General features: G+C 32.5%; 1 protein-coding gene across 1 annotated transcript in view; it reads left to right on the top strand.

Moving 5' to 3' along the window:
• LOC126884315 (exportin-2) overlaps positions 1 to 22,036 on the top strand; it is a 140,133-nt gene extending 118,097 nt beyond the window's left edge. Inside the window, exons 15-19 of the mRNA XM_050650254.1 lie at positions 12,618 to 12,715; positions 14,504 to 14,671; positions 16,893 to 17,055; positions 18,096 to 18,240; positions 21,762 to 22,036. Of these exons, the coding sequence (XP_050506211.1) occupies positions 12,618 to 12,715; positions 14,504 to 14,671; positions 16,893 to 17,055; positions 18,096 to 18,240; positions 21,762 to 21,916 (729 nt within the window). The 3' untranslated portion in view covers positions 21,917 to 22,036. The remainder of the gene's footprint in view (positions 1 to 12,617; positions 12,716 to 14,503; positions 14,672 to 16,892; positions 17,056 to 18,095; positions 18,241 to 21,761) is intronic.
• Positions 22,037 to 23,256: the final 1,220 nt, after the last annotated feature.

The raw sequence follows: 23,256 nt of genomic DNA, 5'->3' as shown, positions 1-23,256 counted from the left end.
TATGGAATGGACAGATGGTCAGTTCAGGAATGGACAGAAGCTTAAAGTAGAAGTAGAAGAAGGAACATCATACGAATTCGAAATGGTAGAAAGATTTACATACCTAGGAGCAATAATATCACGTAAACCGAATATTAAAGAAGAAATACAAGCTCGAATAATGGCAGGCAACAAAAGTGTACATGCGCTTAATGGAATGCTGAAAAGCAAGTTTTTATCAAGAAAGGCAAAAATACAGTTATACAAAACAACTATCCAACCAATAGTAACATACTGCAGTGAGACATGGACAATGACAAAAAATGAACAAAGTTTACTGGAGATCTGGGAACGGAAAATCCTGAGGAAGATATATGGAGGAATAATAAGGGACGGTTTATGGTTAAGAAGATCAAATAATGAGTTAAAGGAATTATACAATCAACCTAATATAATAGGAGTGATAAAGGCACAGAGACTTAGATGGCGAGGTCACATAGAAAGGATGCCGAACGCGAGGACTCCAAAAAGGGTACTAAACTACAACATAGCCTCAAAAAAGAGAAAAGGAAGACCGAAAAATAGATGGAAGCAAGAGGTCGAAAAAGATATGGAAAAAATGGGGTTAGAAGGTCAGAGAAGAAAAATGAATAACAGGAAGGAATGGAGAAAAATCACATACCAAGCCAGAGAAGATCTAGGTACCTAAAGAAAAGTAAAAATGAAGAACGAACAAACTTTTCAAGCCATGGGCCTCTAAGGCCTTTAGTGCTATTATATATATATATATGTTAGATCATTTTTAAATTTGAATAAAGTTCTATATATTTTGTTTTCCAGTGTCTTCGTTGGATCCTTCGTTAATTTGCTATAAGGTCCATTTGTAATTAGATCTGTAATTTTGTCCTCATATTGTATTTTATTCATTATTACAGTTGCATTGCCTTTATCCGCTGGTAGGATTGTTGGACCTTATAGCAAATTAACGAAGGATCCAACGAAGACACTGGAAAACAAAATATATAGAACTTTATTCAAATTTAAAAATGATCTAACATACTATCAAAAAAAAAAAATTAATGACACCTCACTACAGTAAGACACCACATTTTTATGGAGTGCCGAAAATTCATAAAGCGAACATACTACTTAGACCCATTTGTAGTACCATCAATTCTCCTTGTAGTGAACTATCAAAATTCTTATTAAACATTCTAAAACCATTTGCTAATAATGATGACACTTTTATAAAAAATACAAAACATTTTTTAAACAAATTATCAACTATTGAATTTAATCCAAATAATATTTTAGTAAGTTTTGACATAAACAGTTTATTTACAAATGTACCATTAGATAAAACTTTAAACATAATCAAAACGAAATTAGAGAATGATAATACATTGGCAACTAGGACAAGACTAAATGTATCAGCTATAATGGAGTTATTGACCTTATGTACCCATAATACCTATTTTCAACTAAACAATGAATTCTATAAACAAAATTTTGGTCTAGCAATGGGCTCTTCTTTATCTCTATTATTGGCTAATATATTTATGGAGGATTTCGAAACTAATATTATTTCTAAACAAAATTTAAAACCCACAGTATGGTGGAGATATGTAGATGATGTGTTTTCAATATGGCCTCATAGATCAGAATTGTTGGATACGTTCCTGAATATTATAAACGATCAAGAAGAGACAATAAAATTTACAATGGAAAAGGAATACAATAACAGCCTACCTTTCCTCGATGTTTTGATCTCAAAGAAGGATATTGGATATGAGACTCAAGTGTATAGAAAACCAACACACACCAACAGATATCTCAATTACAAGTCAAATCACAACATCAACGTTAAAAAGGGAATCATTAAATCCTTATATGATAGAGCCAAAATTACTTGTTCTAACGAAAATTCCTTTTTAGCAGAAAAACAATTGTTAACATCTGTTTTATTAAAAAATGATTATCCTTTATCGTTTGTAAATAAGGAATTGTCAAGATTGGATCGAATGGAACAGAACAACTTAGAACGGGATCCTACAACATTCACCAGAAATAATACGAGGAAAATATCAATACCATATATAAAAGGACTATCCGAGAAACTTAAAACAATAGGAAATAAATTCAACATTTCAACAACATTCAAAACAACAAACACATTGAGATCTATTCTATCTAAAACTAAACCTAACAATGATCAAGAAAGAACAAAGAATTGCATTTATAAAATACCTTGTGAATGCGAACAATTTTATTTAGGTGAGACATCAAGACCATTAGACGTTAGAATAAGTGAACATCAATCTTATATTAAAAATAGAGAATTTGAGAGATCTCAAATATGTCAACACGCATGGGATAATGAACATAGAGTTCAGTGGAGAGATTCAAGTATAGTCCTGAAAGAATCAGATAGTAAAAAGAGAAAAATCAAAGAAGCGGCTCTAATTATGCTAAATGAAACCAATTGTGTCGCAAATTCCTCGGTAGAATGCAGTAGGATGTGGTTACCCATACTGAAAGAGGAAGTCAATAGAAAGAAAATACCAAGATTAGTAAGTCAATAATATCGAGCTAGTACATATTTTATATTTTAGTATTACTTATATATCTAGTATTATTAATATTATTTATAATTTAAACATGTTACAAGTCAGAATTTGGTATTATTTTTTGAGAGTAAATTAATGTAAGATCAAATACTTACGATGTCGGGATAGTATCACAGGGTTTTTTTCCTGGTTTTCCCTTGTGATTTACTATGAAGTCTCTAACGCGAGAATTTTACTGTCGTTGCATTTGGTTGTCTTTTTAAAGACATATCACATGCTATAATTTTTTATGACGGATATTCTTGAGTTGGGGTTAATTTCATGTAATCGAATGAACTATCTTTCAGTAAGTCGTCCCAGGAACGCAACTCATAAATATTGGCAATATCATTTTAAAGTCTTCTACTTTAAAATGTATAATATATGTCTGAATTGCCAATATAAATGAGTGAGATTAAATAAATTAGAAGAATTTTTTTGCTTAGCAACAACACTTTTGTTTATTTTAGTAATATTTTGTATTTTGACAACGGCACCCGATTTGGGCGTCGAAACGTTAATAAAATTATTTTTTTCATTTTAATTGTGGCTTATTTCCCATATAAATAATTAATCATAAAAATGCCACAAGGAAATAGCTTCAGAACAACATTTACAATTACGTACCTGCGGCTTTTCAAAACTATTTAAAAAGTCACTATAATTATAAATTTGATTTTATTTCGGTCCACACATCAATAAAAACTAATATTATACAATATTTTTGTTTACCGATAATCTCCATATTGAACAATTATTGACAGATCATTTCAAAATTTCAACACCCAATCAGAGCCCGTATAACCACTAATACCATACTGTCGGTGTGCGCATGCGCGGGGATCAATCAAAATTTACCCTCAATCGATTCGCCGCTAAAGAAGAATATCTTCAACAACCCTCTGGATTCTTTAAGGATACTAATTAAAAAGAATTTCGAAATAACCGACCGTTGGCAAGAAGATTGGGAGAAGAATGCTTCACCTGACATCCGGAATATGCCATGTATTACAAGCAAGCCAGAGGGTTTCAATCAACCAAGACGGATCTGGGCGGCACTAAACAGACTTAGAACCAACTGTGGTAGGTGCTCTGATTCACTTTTTAGATGGGGAAAAATACCTTCTCCAAATTGCGGTTGCGGTGCTGAAAGACAAACGATTAATCATTTAGTAAAGGAATGCCCTATCAGACCGTACAGTGGCAATCGGTCCGATTTTTTAGTGGCGACCAATGAGTCGATTGAATATATTTACCAACTAAATTTTCGTTTATAAAAATGAATTATTATTTATAATGTATTGTTATCGTTATTTATATACCAAAACTGTGATATACCCATACGCTAAATAAATATAGTAGGGGAGGAAAGTATGCTAAATTTGAAGTCACTCGAGCGTTATGGGGACCTATTGGGTTGTGAAGATTAGGCCCTAAAACCAAAAAAAGTTAAGTAGTTTTTCATTTAAATGACTTTCCATTTTTTAATTTAATTTTCCCTTTCCAACAATCTTTTTCGGATTATAGCGCCATCAAAAATGTCTCGAATAAAAGTAACCTATTTTTACGTATGGAATCCAAATCTGCAATTAAAAATGGGAGCTCCTATTTAATATTTTAAAGTAATCCCCCACCCCACCTCCATGTGGGGTCGTGTTTGGTGTCATTCGATAGATTTTTCAAAAATATTGAATATATGTATTTAGCAGTTTTTCGATCTGATGTTTATTTCCTATTTAAAATTTTAAATTTACCCCCCACCCCCCTCCGTGGGGTGTCGTGTTTGGTATCATTCAATAGATTTTTTGAAAAATGTTGAACAATAATTTTTTAGTTTTTTGATCTGACGTTTATTTCTCGAAATATTTGCTTTTTTCTTGTGAAACTTTGTGACTCTCCCATTTCCTTGCGGCCCGCTCAAACCGTCAGATTTATTTTTATTTTATTATTTATTTTATTTATTTAATTTTTACGGGATGTCCTCATTTTTATAAAAATTTAACAAAAATAAAGTATCCTAACCATAACACAAATACTAAACTAAATATTAAATAATTATTAAATATTGTTAAATTGTTAATCTGGCGTTTATTTCTCGAAATATTTGCTTTTTTCTTGTGAAACTTTGTGACTCACCCATTTCCTTACGCCCCCCTAAAACCGTCAGATTTTTTAAATATACACTGTTCTGCATGTACTTAACTTACCTTATCTTAATCTGACGATTTCAAGTTTTTCTAAGTATAGCTTTTTTTTTCGGACCCCCTTAACCAACTCCCCTGTATTAAGATCCACTATACGGTAGGAGTACATTTACAGGGTACAAGGTTTCTCTCTATGGCATAATCTGACGCGCTCGAGTAACTGCAAAATTCACCTCTTGGGCTCCCCTACGACTAGGTACTCGATCTATTAGGAATTGAAGATTTTTGATACTTTTAGCCATGATCGCTATGTCATCTGCATATCTGACTTTATTAATAGTTTCTCCCCCCAATTCCAACTCCACATTGCTCTTCCAAGGCTTTTCTTCTTACTTTTATCTATAACAATATATACCGGCTCATCCTTCTGGTTATTCCTCGTTTTCAGATTTCTCGTTCATAGAAATTTTCATTTTCGTTTTCTTGGCCTTGCTATTTTTACTACTCTATTACCAGTCTTGGATTTGTGTGCTGGTTTAATTCGGTTTTTTGACCCACCAGTTTATTTCCACTCTGTCTCGTAATGCTTTATTTGTTATTCCCGTTAATTATTATCTATTATCAGGTGCGTCCCGAGGCGTTGGGTAGGGCAACGCCCACACATTTTTTACCGGGTCAGTAGCTGAGAAATAAAATATAACTCGCAAAGGTACAAAAACACTCCTGTTATAGAATAACTTTCTATGCTAATAGTACCGGTAAAAAGTCTCGAAACATGATATTTTCCTAGCTGGAAGTCCTATAACACAAAAACTTCATATTTTAGTATTTAGTAAAGTAATGAGTGCAAGTAAAAACTTGCATATTTTTGTGTTATTACATAATAATGTTCAGTTCCGTTTAAAAATAGGATTTCCAAAGTTTCACGCCTCAAAAATTCATAATAACTTGAAAGTACAAATTTAAAATCTTTTGTGTATTTAAATCATTTCAACCGATCGAAAGAGCGCGCGAACACTTGTGACGTCTTATCACTATATTTTCTTACATTTCTCGTGTCTCATGTAATAATATATGCCAGTTTGTTAAGATTGGAGTTTGATACAGTTTTTGAAGGAAATGAAGGATAAATAAGATCTAAAAGAAAATGATAAATAGGTTAATTTGATTCAATTTCAACACAATAGCATAACAATATAATATTGACACTATACTTAGTATAAAGTACCTAATAAATTTTATTATTAAATACTTATGAGAGCAATAATCAGACAAAAATTAATAGATATAAACGGAGTATAATATACATAATATATTATGTACCTACTTATCTGCTTATGTACTTATATATTATGTACTTACTTATTAACTCTTCGAACCTCTCCCTCGGAAAAATTTTCACCCTTTTGAAAATATGTGGCCACTATAAAGATATTTAGAATTGTAAGGAATCAGACCGGCCTTTAGAAAAACCCTCTTCGGTCATTTTAAAAAAATTGTCCTAAGTTCGATTTCTTGTTATAGATAATCGATTTTTAGAAGTTCCAATATGACACAAAATCTAGGCATGGGATAAAAAAGTTTATTTGAAGGAAGTGTATTTTTTTGTTCTACTTAATGGCGGTACAGGCTCGTTTTTGCAATATTTTATTTAATTATATAGTAATTTCCACATACTAATATATTTCTCAAATTGGGCACTGTGCCGCCATTCTTTACTATATTACGAATATGTGTGCCAAATATCTCGACAAAATATTCAAAATTAAAGCTGCAATCTCGGAACTCGTTTTCTGCGCGCTGATGTTGCCTCATAAGTAATAAAAATACTCAAATATTAGTTACATAATTTTTGATGCAATAATAAAAAAAGTGAAGAAAAAACGAGGGTACAAAATGGGTGATAGATAGATACAAATACTCTGTTATTCTGATGACATCGTTTTAATAGAAGAGTGCGAAGACGACCTACAAAGATTCCTCCACGAATTCAACATTGACGCAAAAGAAATGAAGTGAAAGTCTCAGCCCAAAATACAAAAAGCTTAGTAATAGCCAAAGAACCAATAAAATGTAAATTGGTGTTATGCCAATCAAATTATACAAGTAATGACTTTCAAATACCTGGGTATTAATCTATAAGCTGACAACAATATCGAAGAAGAGGTAAAAGATCAAATAATTAAAACCAGTGGAACGGCCGGATGCCTAAACAACACAATTTGAAAAGACAAACACCTAAGAGTGGAAACAAAGTCACTTATGACTTACACGGCCGAAACAAGACCAAACACAAGCAAAACACAAAGACATCTGGAGACCAACGAAATGAAGATCTTAAGAAGGATTGCTGGAAAAGGACTGACTACAGGACGCATATTTACAGATGCTCCTATACGACGGCACCAGAGTGCTGAAATCGGTTAGCTTTTGGCATACACTATTACGCTACAAACCCTCATTGATTTAGGCACCTATTAAATTATAAGACATCTATTAAATTATGGTGCCTAAGTTTTTATTGGAATAAATATTATTGTGAGTATTGTATATTTCAATTTATTGCTGGAAAAACAGAAATAGAAATGTCGAAATTGCAATAAACCGAGCATACTTAGAATGTGTTTTTTTGACCCTAACCCAAGAAACACATAATAAAACAAAAATTATAAAAAAACGCCAATGAATAAAAAACAAATAAATATTTTTTATTTTTATTTATTTGTAAGTACAGATATAATTACTCGTATACAGTGCGTCCATAAAGTAACGCATACATTAATTATTAGCTAAATAAACAACATTATTAGAAATTACCGAAACATGTCGATTTTTGATTTTAATTTATGAATTTATTTAATTCAAAATACATATTACTGCTGTCATAAAGCAGAAATAAAATGTTTACAGTAGAGTGTCGAATATCCGAACCAATTGGGGGACATGGGTGTTCGGAAAACCGATTTTTTCGGATAACCGAACTGTACTGATATAGCCATATATATTTATCCACACAGGTGGATGAAAGCCATATTTACACACCTACATATATGTATTTATATCTTAATGACAAACAGGAATTAAAGAAAAAAGTGAAATCTTTGCAACAAAACATATTTAGGTACAATATTGACGAAAATTTAAGGCAATCCTTTAAGCTGTTAAATGATGGATAATTTGTTTTTTTTTGCACTCTTTTGTGAAGTGTAAACGATAGGCATCGCAGATATATTAAAGTGTTTAAAACAACGTGGTTTATTGCTTTTACCAATGATAACCATGGTGACTGCCAGTAGCATTAGCACAAGCTAAGGCAGTGATACGTGGTGATACAAAACTTGCTTATTTTAGGTTCAGGTACTGCTAACTCACGACTTGACGCAAGAGTTTTTCGTGGCACAACTTTCCAATTGCCCAGTTTCGTCTGGATTGTAAACGTTTTTGAGGGCGTAATGTCGTGAGTTGCGACAAGTTCGCGAGCTTGGGAGGAGGTAGGTACGTGCGAGTCGGGAGTTCGGATAAGCGTTCGTTCGGTTGATCGACGTTCGGAAAATCGATGCTCTACTGTATTTGACAAATAAACATTGCTTTTCGCTTAAATTAAATGTTCAAACTGTCAAGAGGCAGGTGGGTGGCAGCTTAAACATTTAATTTAAGCAAAAAGTAATGTTTATTTTCGAAATAAACATTTTATTTTTGTTTTCTGACAGCAGTAAAATGTACTTTGAATTAAATAAACTACGCACATTCTCCTTTTTGTGTCAATTAATTTAATTAAAAATTTTTTTTTGGACAAATGTATAATACTGTATACTAAATAATGTATAATACCTATATTAATAATTATGTTAATGTTACTGAATAGAGAATTGAATTGCCTTTCAAATGAACTATCACACGACCCTTATTCTCATTAAAAAAATCATCGATTTCGTCATCACGTCCAGACGGATGACGTCACTAGTATGAAATATATGCCAAAAAATCATAAATTTAAATCAAAAATCGACCTATTTCGGTGATTTCTAATCATGTTGTTTATTTAGCTAATAATGAATTTATGCGTTACTTTATGGACGCACTGTATACAAGTAATTATATCTGTACTTATAAATAAATAAAAAATATTTATTTGTTTTTATTTATTGGCGTTTTTTTTTATAATTTTTGTTTTATTTGTTTTTGAGTTATGGTCAAAAAACCCATTCTTAAATACGCTCGGTTTTTGCAGTTTCGGCATTCCTATTCCTGTTTTTCAAGCAATAAATTGAAATATACAATATTTACAATAATATTAATTGCAATAAAAGTTTATGCATCATAATTTAATAGATGTCTTATAGGTAATATAATAGGTGCCTAAATCAATTAGGGTTTGTAAATAGCGTAATAGTGTATATCAAAGGTTAACCGATTTCAGCACTCTGATGCCGTCGTATTGGGACCGCGCAAGCAGGGCCGGTTCTAGGGTTTTGAACGCCCCGGGCAAAATAAAATTTGGCGCCCTTTAATACAAGAATATACCTACAAATTTACTGCAAATATAAAAAAATAGCAGAAAAGGCAAAAAAATCAAAATTTAACTATAAAGAACTATGTAAAAATACATTTATTTAAAAATAGTACAATTGTTATTATTTATAACTGATCCAAGCTATGACATAGCATAAGGAAGTTCAAACGACGATGTAGGGAGATAAAAGATAAAGATAAATGCACATTGTCAACAAGCAGAAAAAAAATTGTATAGATAATGTTGTATAATACCAATAAAGATGTTGATTGTGCGCAAGATATAGCTGCATCCTCAATGACTAAATTGAGGGAGTGGCATCCATATGGCATAAAAAAAGCACTATGATATTCTTTGCAAACACGAGCTTGTACCCCTTTATTTTTTCCATTCATGTTAGAGCCACTGTCATATCCTTGGCCTTACAATCATCTAAATTAAATTAAAAATCATTCATTAATTTTTTATTACTTATCTCATGTAATGAGTAGGACTATGATTCGATACTTAGAACAAAACTATGGGAAGCAATGGAAGACATGGAAGTTCCACGAATATTAATAAGAGCACTAAAAGCGCTCTACAAGAATAACACAGTTGCTATCAAAATGGACAATATAATAAGCAGTCCATTTAAGACAATACAGTGAAAACTGCTTAAATCCTTACTAATATGTAGGGTGTATCTAAATAATTGCGACAAAATTTAAGGGCTACATGAAAAAATAATGACAGTTTCTATAAACGTATGTCCGCAAATGCTTCGTTTTCGAGATACAGGCTGTTGCAATTTTTCTTGCAAACAGACGATTTATTTAGTGCCCTAAAATCGGTTGAGATATGCAAATAAAATTTGATGGGTTTTAAGAGGTAATTATTGCGCATTTTTTTTGACATGAAATTAAGAATTTTATATCTACCATTGGTGCGAATACGGGTAATGGTCTGAATTTTCTAAAAAAAAATACGCCACTGAAATATTTCAAATAAAAATTCATTTTGGAATTCCTCGTTCAATTTGTGATACAAAAATCTATCTTTCCTTTTTTTTCATACAACGCGCCGTTTTTATGCAAGAAATAAAACATCTTAACCCTTACAAAGTATTCGAAATGATATTCTCTACATATATTCAAATGAAAAAGAACTTGTCATCTCTAATTCATTCATACCCAGTTTATTGGCAGAAAAAATAGTTAAAAGAAGAAATAAATCACTTTTCAATGAAAGAATAGGTAAATTTATTTACTAACACGGATGAGAATAATAATTTTTAAAAATCACTTTAAATGTTCAAAATTCCCTTCGTTTACCTCCTGACAATGTGCAATTTAATATTATCCTAGCATAAATTATATATTTTTTATTACGTGGATTGCTACTTGCCGAAATTTATATAACGTAAAATAAACAAAATTACCTAATTATCTTTCTCTAATAATCTTTCTTTATTTCACTTTAATAATTATTACACACCCACGGACACTCGCCAATCTAGTTAACGCAAAGTTTACAGAACAGAAAGACAAAATTATTTAACCTTAATAATTATTAATATATACAAGCGCCAGTATTATGTATAATATCCCTGACTATTCATAAATTTAATCTTTGTCATTTTTTTTAAGTATGTATGTATGTAATACATTGTTACCATAAGTGACAAAGTGATAGGTACGTGACAAAAATGTCCTTTTAAAAACTGAACAAACTTTTTAGATCCTAAAAAACATTTTAGTCTGCATTAATATTGTATGGGTAATAAAAATTCTTAGGTTGCATTACATTGATAAGAGAATTTTTGTTTTTGTCTATCAATCTTTTTTTGAGTTATTGATTCTGAGTATAGCTAGCAATAGTTTTCTTATTATTAAAATTATTATTCAATCATGTCTTAGGAATATTGCCCAGTTATAAAAAAATAATGAATGTAAAAAATATTTTATTTTTATATCGGCACCCCTCAAAATTCGGCGCCCCGGGCGGTCGCCCGGCTCGCCCGCCCCTTTATCCGGCGCTGCGTGCAAGTTCGGAAGAGCGACACCTGGTTTCCTAGCTCAGCAACATTTTTAGCACTTTTAATTATATTAGCCAATTCTATTAGTCCTGGTTACTGGATAATTGTCAAGGCCATAGCCCAAAAAAGAATAAGAAGAAAAAGTAAGATTGAGGTTATATTATCAAAAGGTAAACATTGCAGGTATGAAGCAAATAAAATTAATTATTAAAATGCAGTACTACAAGCAAACTACAATTAAATTCACTTTAATAATTGCATATCACATCAATATTGTGGAGCAACATATAATTTTTACAATTTATAACACAGCATTTGCGAAATCCCATGTTCTTCAATGACAGAAATATACGTCAATTGGACAATATGAATTATTCAAGAAATATTTAAGAAAGTTGTAAGTTTTCTCCGTAACTCGCGCACAATCGTTTCTCGTATCCCCTCCAAGTACTTGCACACAGCGAATAGGAGCATCTGTAAATATGCCTACAGAACAGGGTAAGAAGCGAGGAAATCAGACGCATATGTGTGGTAGACAACATAAATACCTGGGTAAAGAACAGAAAAGTAGAGTGGAATCAACAATAAGCAGGATGTCGGGATCAATGATAGTAAGAATAGCCAGGGAAAAGTCACCGTTAGGCAAAAGAAGTATAGGACGCCCAAGGAAATGATGGAACGACAATTTAGGGGCAGAATAAAAGGTACCGTTAAAGAAAAACAGACAGTACTGCCTATATAATATAAAAGACATATAGTTAGAAATTGTCTAAAATATTAGTCAGAAATATATAGTTCGCAGTAACTAGTATCTAAAGATTTATAAAACCGAGTGTCAGAACGAATGCTAAACGTAATGAATTTGTCGCTGACTTCAAACATTATAATATGACGTCACGATCAATGACGGCGCGTTTTGGGCTGACTGCTATAATTTGATTTTTCTCTTGATTTTAATCGTCTTTAGGGGTCAAACGAAAGACAAAAACAACTTTTTTTCTTTGATTTATATTTTAAATCTGTGGTGCTAAGGCAAAACCCGATATGTCAAAAAACGTAATTTTGCAGCAAATGCGTTTAAAAGTTCGCGGTGTTGTTGCAATAGTGGGACATATCGGAAACTAATTTTATCATCTACTGGTTACTTGGGTGCGTTTAGTCATGTAAGGTTTTGTCATCATATTCTTCATCGCTCAATGTACATATTGGCATTAAAAACGAGAAATCGATAATTTTTGACATATCGGGTTTTGCCTTAGTACCACAGAAATTATGTTCTGTTGTGATTTATAGCATTTTTTTCGAATTTAAAATTTTATGAAAGTTCCCTATTAATGCATTTAACGCCTTTTTTATAGAGCGGATTCCTAGGAGTATTCCAGAAATTGATTGCTTCAAAAACTCATGATCATGAGGGTTTCTTTTTGATTCAAAGTATGATTCAGCATTTACCAATGTAAGTACTTATATTTTCTATATCGCATATAAAGTAGATATTTCCTTTGGGAGTGGTGATTGGAGATCAGTTGTAACAATTACGCGTTTTAAAATTTAAAAGAAAAATTGATCAGCCGAGAAATGTATTGTAGGAGGGGGATATAGACATCAACTTATATTAACTTTATTATCTGTAAAACGGTGGAAAATATCGTAGTTAAACACAAAGTTATTTTTTAAGTCCGAATTATTTAGACTTGCAAGAGAGTATCAGTTCGTACGTGACTGAAAATATTAACTAATTATGTATTTTTGATGTTGCCTTACCGCATTCGCTGCCTATCGAAGAGGATGGAACTCAGCTAGGAGCGATTCTGTTGAACGCGACCTGACCAAAATAACCATATCACTCGTTGGCGCGTGAAAGGTACCTAACTGAAGTAACCATATCACGCGCTGGCGCGTGATCGGCAGCGAATGGATTAAGAGCGTAGGAACAAATATTTTACGGCTATCCCTACTTTTTTTTCTTTACAAGGCAAATTACGTTAGTAAAATTCTCACTGGTATGGAGATGTAAACATTAGTTGACAATGATATTGTCATCATTAACATATACATGGCTATTCGTTCAATTTTTGAATGTTCTTGGATAACCGTTACTTGTATAATCGGTTAAATTATTAATTCACTTAATTAATAGGATTATTTTTTCACTAACCATGTATTCAGTGATTTCAATAATTTCTGTTGACTGAGTGCGTTGTATGACAAATATAGCCAATGTTCGATTTGGAAAATATCACCACGCATATGGTGTTATTTTTTTTTCGAATCCTGGAAAAACTAATAAATATTTTTGAAAAATTTAAACGCAGAATGAAAGATTACATCATTACCGAGGGTAGAAAGTCCGTAAAATAAACAAAAAGTTTCTTTTCAGTATTTCAAATTAAAAATCACACTCAATTTTCTCTTCTGTTTCACTCACCTCTTACTTATTAAAATAAACATTATAGAAGTTTTCAGAGACTTCTACCCTCGGTAATGATGCAATCTTTCATTCTGCGTTTAAATTTTTCAAAAATATTTATTTATTTTTTCAGTATTCGAAAAAAATGAATACATTTAAAAAGCAGTGGAACGAAATTTTGCGCCTACGCTCTTACGATCTGCTATTTTCATTATAGTTGCGCCTCGCGAATCCTCTAATAGAGTAAATATAAAATGTGTCTTTGCTATTCTATTTGCCCAGGTGTTCTTAATGTTTATAAAACGTTCTATTTCAGTTTTGCTAAATTATGATTATTCATTGGCTTGTGTTACTGTTGAAATAGAAATATCGTCTTCAAGACAAATTATTATTTCATTAAGTTAGGTATTAGTGTCAATACATATTTTACCAGTACTATCAGTTTAAAAAATAAGTACATTTTTTTTTCAGTTTACGTTCAGTATTGCGTTTCCTATTGCTTATATTATTAGACAGTGGCGTAAAACTTCATTCAATGAACGGAAATGTTTCATAGATATCGTAACCTCAAAAGCATTATCCGTCGTTGTACACATAGGCGCCCATACTCATGGACAGGAGGAGGCGTGGTCCCACTAGCTTTTCGGGTGCTTTAAAGTATATATTGTCAACCAAAGTATACGAAGTGTAATGTGCAACATCTTCACGTCTGCTCCTCCCCCTAAAATTTTTTATATGGGCGCCCATGGTTGTACATTATAAATTATGAAAATTTAGGAAGTAGTTATTTATTTTGTTTTTACTATGTAAATCTCATGATTTGTCCTTTTTTAGGGAAGCCCTAGCACCTTATCACAAACGGATATTTTCCCTTTTGTTTCTAAGACTCTCTTCCAGTAAGACCACAAAATATGTAATTAATCTCATAGTTTTCTTTTCGCTGTACGTTGTGAAATATTCAGCAAATGAACTGATCTCGACTGTTGACGATATTCAAGCAGAGTAAGTAAACTTTGATTTTAACTATCATTTTATTTTGATTTTATTAAATTAGTACAGTATTGGTCAAAATAAATAGCAGCGAAAATGAACATTGGATTTAAGATTACTTTTGTCGTAGTTTTCCAATATTTGTTAGCGGACATCTGACTAAAATACAAATTCTTCATGCTGGTCTGCGATTGTGCGGAGCAAATTGTCAACTGAGTGGGACTCCGTCCAGTTCTCATACCTGAAAGGGTGTTTTTCAATGGATAATAGGGGATGTCCTATGGATATACAGGGCAATAGGACTTGTGTGAATAAACAATCGCAGATCAAATGATTCACATACTCAAATGCACACAATAGTCATATATACACTATGCCAATCTACAAATCACATCTCAAATAACCACACCACCACAACTGGCTCATGATGACATTTATGATGTTACTACTGCACGCCCTAATACCGAGGTGTAACACCATTCTGCCCATAGAATGCATGGAATAGCGGGAAAAGTTTTGCCTCAACGATGACCCAGAGAGTTGTCAATGGGTGGATTATAGCCTTTTCACTGGTGATGTGCACTGTCCTGCCAAACAGATCTCGATCAGACTAATCAGACTCCTGATCTATTGAAGATTTGTACACTTGTGCACTTTTTACTCGAACGAAATTCGTTTCACTGGATTTTCTTTTGTTTATTATATACATATTATGTGAATTAAGGCAATGGAGTGTATGGTTGTATAATTTGATGCGCCATCCTCTTAAAACTATTGTCTGTGTACTTGCCTGTTTTGGGCACATCAAGAGTTCGGTAAATTTCTTACAGACCCGTAATAATATTTTGTTTTCACCTATTTTATAATATTAAAATGTGAAAAGCTTGAATTATCCGTGCCTGTCTTTCCATCCGTCTGACCGTCCAGCACAAGTCCTCCGTTATTAGAATAGGTAGAATGACAAATGAGGTGTCAAATGAGAACTTATAGCCAAAGATGGTGAAAAATTTTACATCGGACTTAAGGTTCCTGAGTTGCAACCGGAAGTACTGTAAAGTCGTCGAAATAGTACCAGCGATATCTTATTCGACGCGCCTTAGTAGAACAGGAACAGATATATACTTCGGGTTTTTATATCATATCCGGTTAAAAAGTTGTAACCGGAATTGCCACATAGCCACAGAAATAGTACATAAGATATATCAATTGACGTGTATTAAAAACTTGAGCTTGAATATTGAGTTCCGGTTTTGATGCTGTTTCCGGTTAAAAAGTTATGACCGGAAGTTTGGCAAAACCTAGACGAGGCCCTATTGCTTGTTTTCTAAGACCCCCTTGATTGTTAATGACTGTATATTCGTCCTCATCCTCAACATAATAAGGACCAATAATCTCATATCCAGACATATCCTTCTTTTTGTTTCTTGTGGAGACACATCCATCAATTTCTGCTAAATTGTTTTAACCATTTTCCAGACTATTTTTATTCTACAGTAATGTTAATATGATAGTTTAATAAAAAAATCATATTTTGTTTATCATTTCATGTCCATTTTAATTCGGATACTGTTTATTGTAGCCTATATTGTATTTGATTTAATACTTTACAATAATTATTAAATAAAAGGTTTTGTGCCCACACTTAAAAAAAATGATTACCTCCCTCATGAGACTTTTTTTATTGTTATTCATGTCTAGTCGGCCAACTTTTCTAATAAGGAACATTTTCTTGAGGGGGGGGGGCGATTCGTTAATATAGAGGTTTCTAAACTTTAGTACATCCGACAACTGGAGTACCCTTAAAATTTTGTCGGACAATATTATCAGTTCATTGTAAATATTTTTATTAAAAAATCCTGCAAAAATCAGCTGTGAAGGTATAAATTTTATGACTCTTTATGCCCCCCATATGGTTAGCGCACTATGAAGTCATAAATGATGATTTTTTTGCAGGATTGTTTGATAACAATACTTAAAAGTTACTGGTAATATTGTCCGACAAATTTTTAAGTGTACTCCAGTTGTCTAAAGTTTAGAAACCTCTATATTTACGAAACGCCCCCCTTCCGAAAATTTTCCGTATTAGAAAAGTTGTCTGTCTCGACATGCATAATTGAATAAAAAAAGTCTCATGAGGGAGGTAGTAATTTTTTTAAAGTGTGAGCCCAAGGTCTATATGTTGAATGTATAATATTTGCCTTCTGGTTATTTACATTTTAAAAATAAATTTTAGAATGTTTGGTAAGGTGCTTGAAAAACTATATATTGCTGAAATACAAAAAGTTTCTGTAGCCGTCGATAGAAAAATTGTAGCTTGCGGTGTAACAAAATTATTATGTGAAAGTCCAGAGATATTTTCAGGAAAGTATCAAAACTATTGGCCCCAGCTATTGCAGGTAAACTGATTTTTGTAATAATAGAAAATTAATAATTCCTACTTCTTATTTGCATAATACCCAAGAAAATTGTTTTATAGTCTCCTATCAATTAAGTTGTTTAAAACGTAAGTTTGTCGCATTTATCACATGTATCAGGTGAAATACATATATTAACTTTAACTGCTTTAACACACAAAATGCAAATATCCCTTACTACAGAGGTATGCTTATTATCATTATAATTTTAGATGTTTATTGTGAGGAGTTTGGCTTATGTACTTCCGCCTATTTTGTGTGTATACTTTCTATTTATGGTTCTTAACTATTTTCTTGGGCATTTTTATGTTATCTAATATTTTTAATGATAAATACAAAATATTAATTGCAAATTCTGTTAATTTGACGTTTTGATTTCCATTTCGGAAATCGTTTTCAACATACGAATTAAACAAATTATTTTGATTTTTTAGTTGGTGATACAAAAAAATCTAGTATTTCAAATTTTTTTGGCCCATTTATAATGATAATTCAGATACACATACACATTTTAAGTTGAAGGCTTTAAAATGATATTGTCAATAGTTTTGAGAGGGATATTGGACATTTCAGTTAATTTCAAAAATTTATTTTTAACTTGAAAATACCTGTCAAGAAAAGCATGTGATAAGTCTTTAATAGTAATACCATGGTAAATAATGAGTAAAAGGTAGTAAAAACTTATGATAGTATCCTGGCACATTAAGTACTTGATCTTACATTAAATTTACTCTTAATATTAACATCAAATTCCAATTTTATACGTAGGTATATCACTCTCAAACATAAATTATGTATTTTCAATATGTTATTGACTTAATAATACCAAAACATTGTGTAATTTGTAATTTTTAACACGATTTCTGTGGAAGTTGAGATCGAAACGTCAGAATATCGTATTCTAAATTAGTATTGTGGTTATTTCCTATTAAAAATAGTAGGTACTTTCTGTTTCATTTATTATTGACACTAATATTGATTTATATCAGATCAAAATGTGTATTATTTTATATCTTTTATAGGCGTTATTAAAATTCTTTGAAATGCCAGTGGACTCAAGCATGCTACCCGATGATCATTTCATAGAAGTAGATGATACTCCCACATATCAGACAACTAGTGCAAAACTGAATTTTGCAAATACTGTCAAGAGCGATCCTCTCCAAGGTAACTAATTAAAATCAATAAAACTATAGGCCATTCCAACATGCTGTCAAAATTAAATCAATCTGACAGCGGGGAGGCAAACATTAATGTTATTCTATCAGTTCTTAATGTGTTTTGCACCAAACACGACCCCCCACCCTATACCCTGAAGGTGGGGTGGGGGGTAACTCTAAAATCGTAAATAGCAACCCCCATTTTTATTGCAGATTTGGATTCATCATGAAAAATTAAGCAACATTTATTTGAAACATTTTTTAGAATTGTTGATAGATGGCGCTAATATAACGTATTTTTACAACTATAGCGCCATCTATCAACAATTCCAAAAAATTGCTGAATTTTTCATGAGGAATCCAAATCTGTAATAAAAAATGGAGGTTGCTATTTAAGATTTTAAAGTTACCCCAACCCCACCTCTATGGGGTGGGGGTGGAGGGTCCTGTTTGGTGTTACTCGATAGGTCTTTAAAAAATACTAAACACGTGTTTTTTGGTTTTTCATTTTAAAGTGTATTTCTCGAGATATTAGACCGTTTCTATAATTTACCTATGGCATCAGGATAAATCGTTTTTTCCGATTATAGCGCCATCTATCCACAATTCGAAAAATGTTTCGAATAAAAGTTGCTTATTTTTACATAAGGAATTCAAGTCTGCAATAAAAACTAGGGCTTTCTATTTAATATTTCAAAGTTACCCCCCACCCACCTTCAGGGGGTGGAGTGGCGAATCGTGTTTGTTGTCATTGGATAGATTTTTAAAAATTATTGAATACATGTTTTTCAGTTTTTCGATCCGATGTTTAGTTCGCGAAATATTCGACCGTTCCGCTACATTTGCGACACCTTGTATTTTCCAAAGATCCAACAGTTGTATAGATCCCCACCAAAAAATCAGTCTTTAAGACTGCGATACTGCAATAGTACATTGAGATAATTATTAATAATTACTTTTTATAACTTCTTAAAAAGGTTCTATACTAAATTTACAATCAAGATGCAGTAGAAATAAACAAACCAAGACACATTAAATGCTACTAGGAGCACTCCCGATTCATAATTTACAACGTATAAACTTTGGAAATCATAATTTGGGATTTACATTCTATATACATTGTAAATTATGAATCGGGAGTGCTCCTAGTAGCATTTAACGTGTCTTGATTTGTTTATTTCTACTGCATCTTGATTGTAAATTTAGTATAGATAGATACAACAGCACAAACATCAACTTTTCGTGCAAAAACGTTTTCGTGCAAACTTTGTCATCGATAGTCTCCCGTTATTCGTATAGTGTTTGGTAAATTTATTTTAATTTATTCTAATTCTCAATCTTGTTTTCTCTCTTCCTCCATCAATTTTAATGTCATTTTATAAGAATTTATTACGTGGTAACTGTAATAGCCTATTTCTTTATAATCTAACTCTTTCTAAATAAATCTGTTTTGTGGCTTTCTTCTAGAATACTTTAAAAATTGCGTATTAAAATTCCAAAACTTCTTCTACGGCACTACAGCCAAAATTGAGCCTTGGCCTCCTTTATTTTTTGTCTCCACCCTTGTTTGTTTGTGGCTGCTCTTCTCCATACACGGACTCCTAAGAGGGTTTGTGCGTCGCTGTTTACTGTGCCTTTCCAGTGTTTTCTTGGCTTTCCAACCGGTCTCTTTCCCTGCATTCTAGCATTCAGTGCTCTTTTTGGTAGCCTATCCTCTCCCATTCTTATCACATGTCTGGCCCATTGCAATCTTTGTACATATTCAAATGAAGTCTGGCCGGGGTGTTCCCTTATATAGTTGGTGAGGCTCGTTGTTGTACCGACTTCTGAAGATTCCGTTTTCCCTCACAGGTCCTAGTATTCTCCTCAGTACTTTCCTTTCTAATGTGTCGAGTTTGTTTTTGGATGTTTCTTTCAGGACCCATGGTTCACTGCCATAGCATACTATTGGTTGAATTAAGGTTTTATAGATTCTCATCTTTGTATTTCGGTGGACACTTTTAGACCGAAATATATGGGAGATGGCAAAATAAGCTTTGTTTGCCTGCATTATTCTCTTCCGTATTTCCCCATCTTCTGATCCGTCGGCATTATATTTCTACTCCCAGGTATGTAAACTTTCCAACCGTTTCAACGACATCTTCATGTAAAATGTTTTGTGGAACTATATTTCTTCTCGTCTGTTTAATTATTTTTGTTTTTTCTGTGGTAATTTCCAGACCTAGCCTTTTTGTTTGTTGTTCTGAAGCTATTTTCTTGTGGCATTTTTATAATCAAGTATATTCAAATGGGAAATAAGCCACAATTTTACCTAAAAATGATTTTATTAACGTTTCGACGCCCAAGTCGGGTGTCGTTGTCAAAATACAAAATAATACTAAATAAACAAAATTATTGTTGCTTAGTAAAAAATTCTTCTAATAATTTATTTAATCTGACTCATTTATATCGGCAATTCAGACACGTATTATACATTTTAAAGTAGACGACTTTAAAATGATATTGCCAATATTGATGAGTCGAAACGTTAATAAAATCATTTTTAGGTAAAATTGTGGCTTATTTCTCATTTGAATATACTTTTTGTTTGTGTTTTTAACTCAGCGTATGTTTCATCCATTGTGGCTTTAATGTGTCTAATTAGCTTGTGTGGTATTTCCAATTCAGCCAATATATAGTATAATTTGTTCCTTTTGACTGAGTCGTATGCCTGTTTGAAGTCTATAAACACGTTGTGGACATCAATGTCGTGTTCCCATGATTTGCTCAAGATCTGCTTGACTGTAAATATTTGATCCAGTGTCGATCTTCCGCGTCGGAAGCCCGTCTGATACTCTTCAATAATATTTTCTGCTACTGGTTGGAGCCGCTGGTTTATAATATACGTGAGGACTTTGTATGCTGTACATATTAGAGAAATTCCACGGTAGTTTTTGCACTGGATTTTGTATCCTTTTTTATAAATCGGGCATACTATACTTTTCTGCCAGTCGTCGGGTATTTTCTCTTCTTGCCATATGTCTTTGATGAGCGCGTGGATGTGACTTGCTAGGTGATCACCACCTACATTACACAGTTCTGCTGGTATTTCGTCAACTTCCGGGGCTTTATTGTTTTTCTGGGCCTTAATAGCTTCGAGAACTTCCTCTATGGTTGGAGCTTCTGCTCCATTCTCTACTTCATTCTCTTCTACGTAGTTCGTACCCATTTCATCTTCCAAAACACGGTGATTAAATTTATATCATAGTATAATTTTTTTATAGTTAGTCATTTGTTCCTAGATTATAATGACAAATTTGCCAACTAAATACATTATTTGGTAACAAACTTATTCTTTATTTTAACAAAAACAAAGTTCTACATTGAAGAATGCCATCCCAAGGCTTTTGAATAATTATTCTATATAAAACATATCTAAATTAAATTACGAATATAATAAAAAATTATAATATATTTGACGATATTTTTGGATAATTCTTTTTTACTTGTTCGGTTTCTGAATAATTAAAAATTATTCGTATTTTTTAGCTATTGCCGAACCCCGCCAGTTTCTGGTTCAAAGCTTAGCAACTCTTGGAAATTCTCAACCTGGACGGCTTCCAGTATATATTAGCAACATGGATGTACAAGTTCAGACAATACTAAATAGTTACCTATCTAAGTTTGCTGTTCAGCTGGTCTAACACTCTAAATAGTTAATTGTAGCCATATTTGTTAGTTTTAAGTTTTTAAACCTTATATTAAGTTTGTTAGTAATTTTTGCATAATTGTAAATTATTTTTAATAATAAACTGCAAAATAATTTTGTGTTTTTTTTTTGTATGTACAATTTTTACCGAATGCCTTAATAACACAGTAGTAAGTAGTAATTTGTATTTTGAGCACGATATCCGAGATGAAAATCGAAACGTCAAATTGAATTAAATCGGTGGTTCATACCGATTAAATATAGTATTTAATATAAAGTTTAGGGCCGGCGTAGCTCAGGCGGTAGTGTGCTTGACTCGAGTGCTGGTAGACCGGGGTTCAAATCCTAGCACCAGCAAGAACAACTAGACATTTTTAAAAATGTCTATAGGCCCCAGGTTGACTCAGCCTGAATAAAATAAGTACCTTGGGTAAAACCATGGGAAATAATAAGCGGTTGAAGCGTAGCACTGGCCCTGTTACCTTCCTTGTATACCGTAGGCCCTAGATATAGCAGACTACCCTGCTATAATCCCAAAGCCACGAAAGCGGTATAAAACGTGAGACTATTATTATAATATAAAGCTTTTACATGCTTAACGGTCCTGTAACAAAATTAAATGGCTCGAACTCCACAATTAGATTAAATGAAACTCAGATTACACGAAGTTCGTCACCTAAACATTATATGTTTACGTTGTACTTAGTGTCCGTCATGCCACTCAAAGGCCCAAAAATATTAACGTGGAAGGACCTCAAATTAGGCAACCATTTTATCATAGTGTAATGTATTTATTACACTCACACAGGATTCAAGAATGGAGACAAAGTGAACATCGAGAACTACCGACAAATATCCCTACTATTCGCCTAATGAATAAGTTCGACTTTTACCAATCTTTGGAGCAGGCTGAATTCAGACAACATTTTAGTACCATAAACCACTTGCACTCCGTAAGAACACTAATACAAAATGTACTGAGTATAACATTCTAATTTATATCTCGTGTGAAGGATTTATTAGCTTCCAAAAAATAAGAGTATTTAATCGATTTAATTTTTAAACGTCTTTGGTAAACATTATACACATTCAATGTTTGGATTTCATAAGTAGGTGGCCTTGATTTATGTAATCTAGGCCACACATATTGAAAACAGCAAGTCAGCAATAATGCTGCTATTAGTAATTCACGGTCACGTTAAAGAATAGTCAATCATAACAAACAAATACGATTTATTTATAGATACGTAAAAAGATAGACAGAGATTATTCATTATTCAGTAACAGATCTGGTTAGAGTCGAGACGGTGTCCATGCATCCAACACCAACTAGTT

Source organism: Diabrotica virgifera, chromosome 5 (genome assembly GCF_917563875.1).
Source record: "Diabrotica virgifera virgifera chromosome 5, PGI_DIABVI_V3a".
In the NCBI taxonomy this organism is placed as follows: Eukaryota; Metazoa; Arthropoda; class Insecta; order Coleoptera; family Chrysomelidae; genus Diabrotica; species Diabrotica virgifera.
The sequence above is the reverse complement of the archived record's forward strand: the minus strand, read 5'-3'. Positions and strand labels throughout refer to the sequence as shown.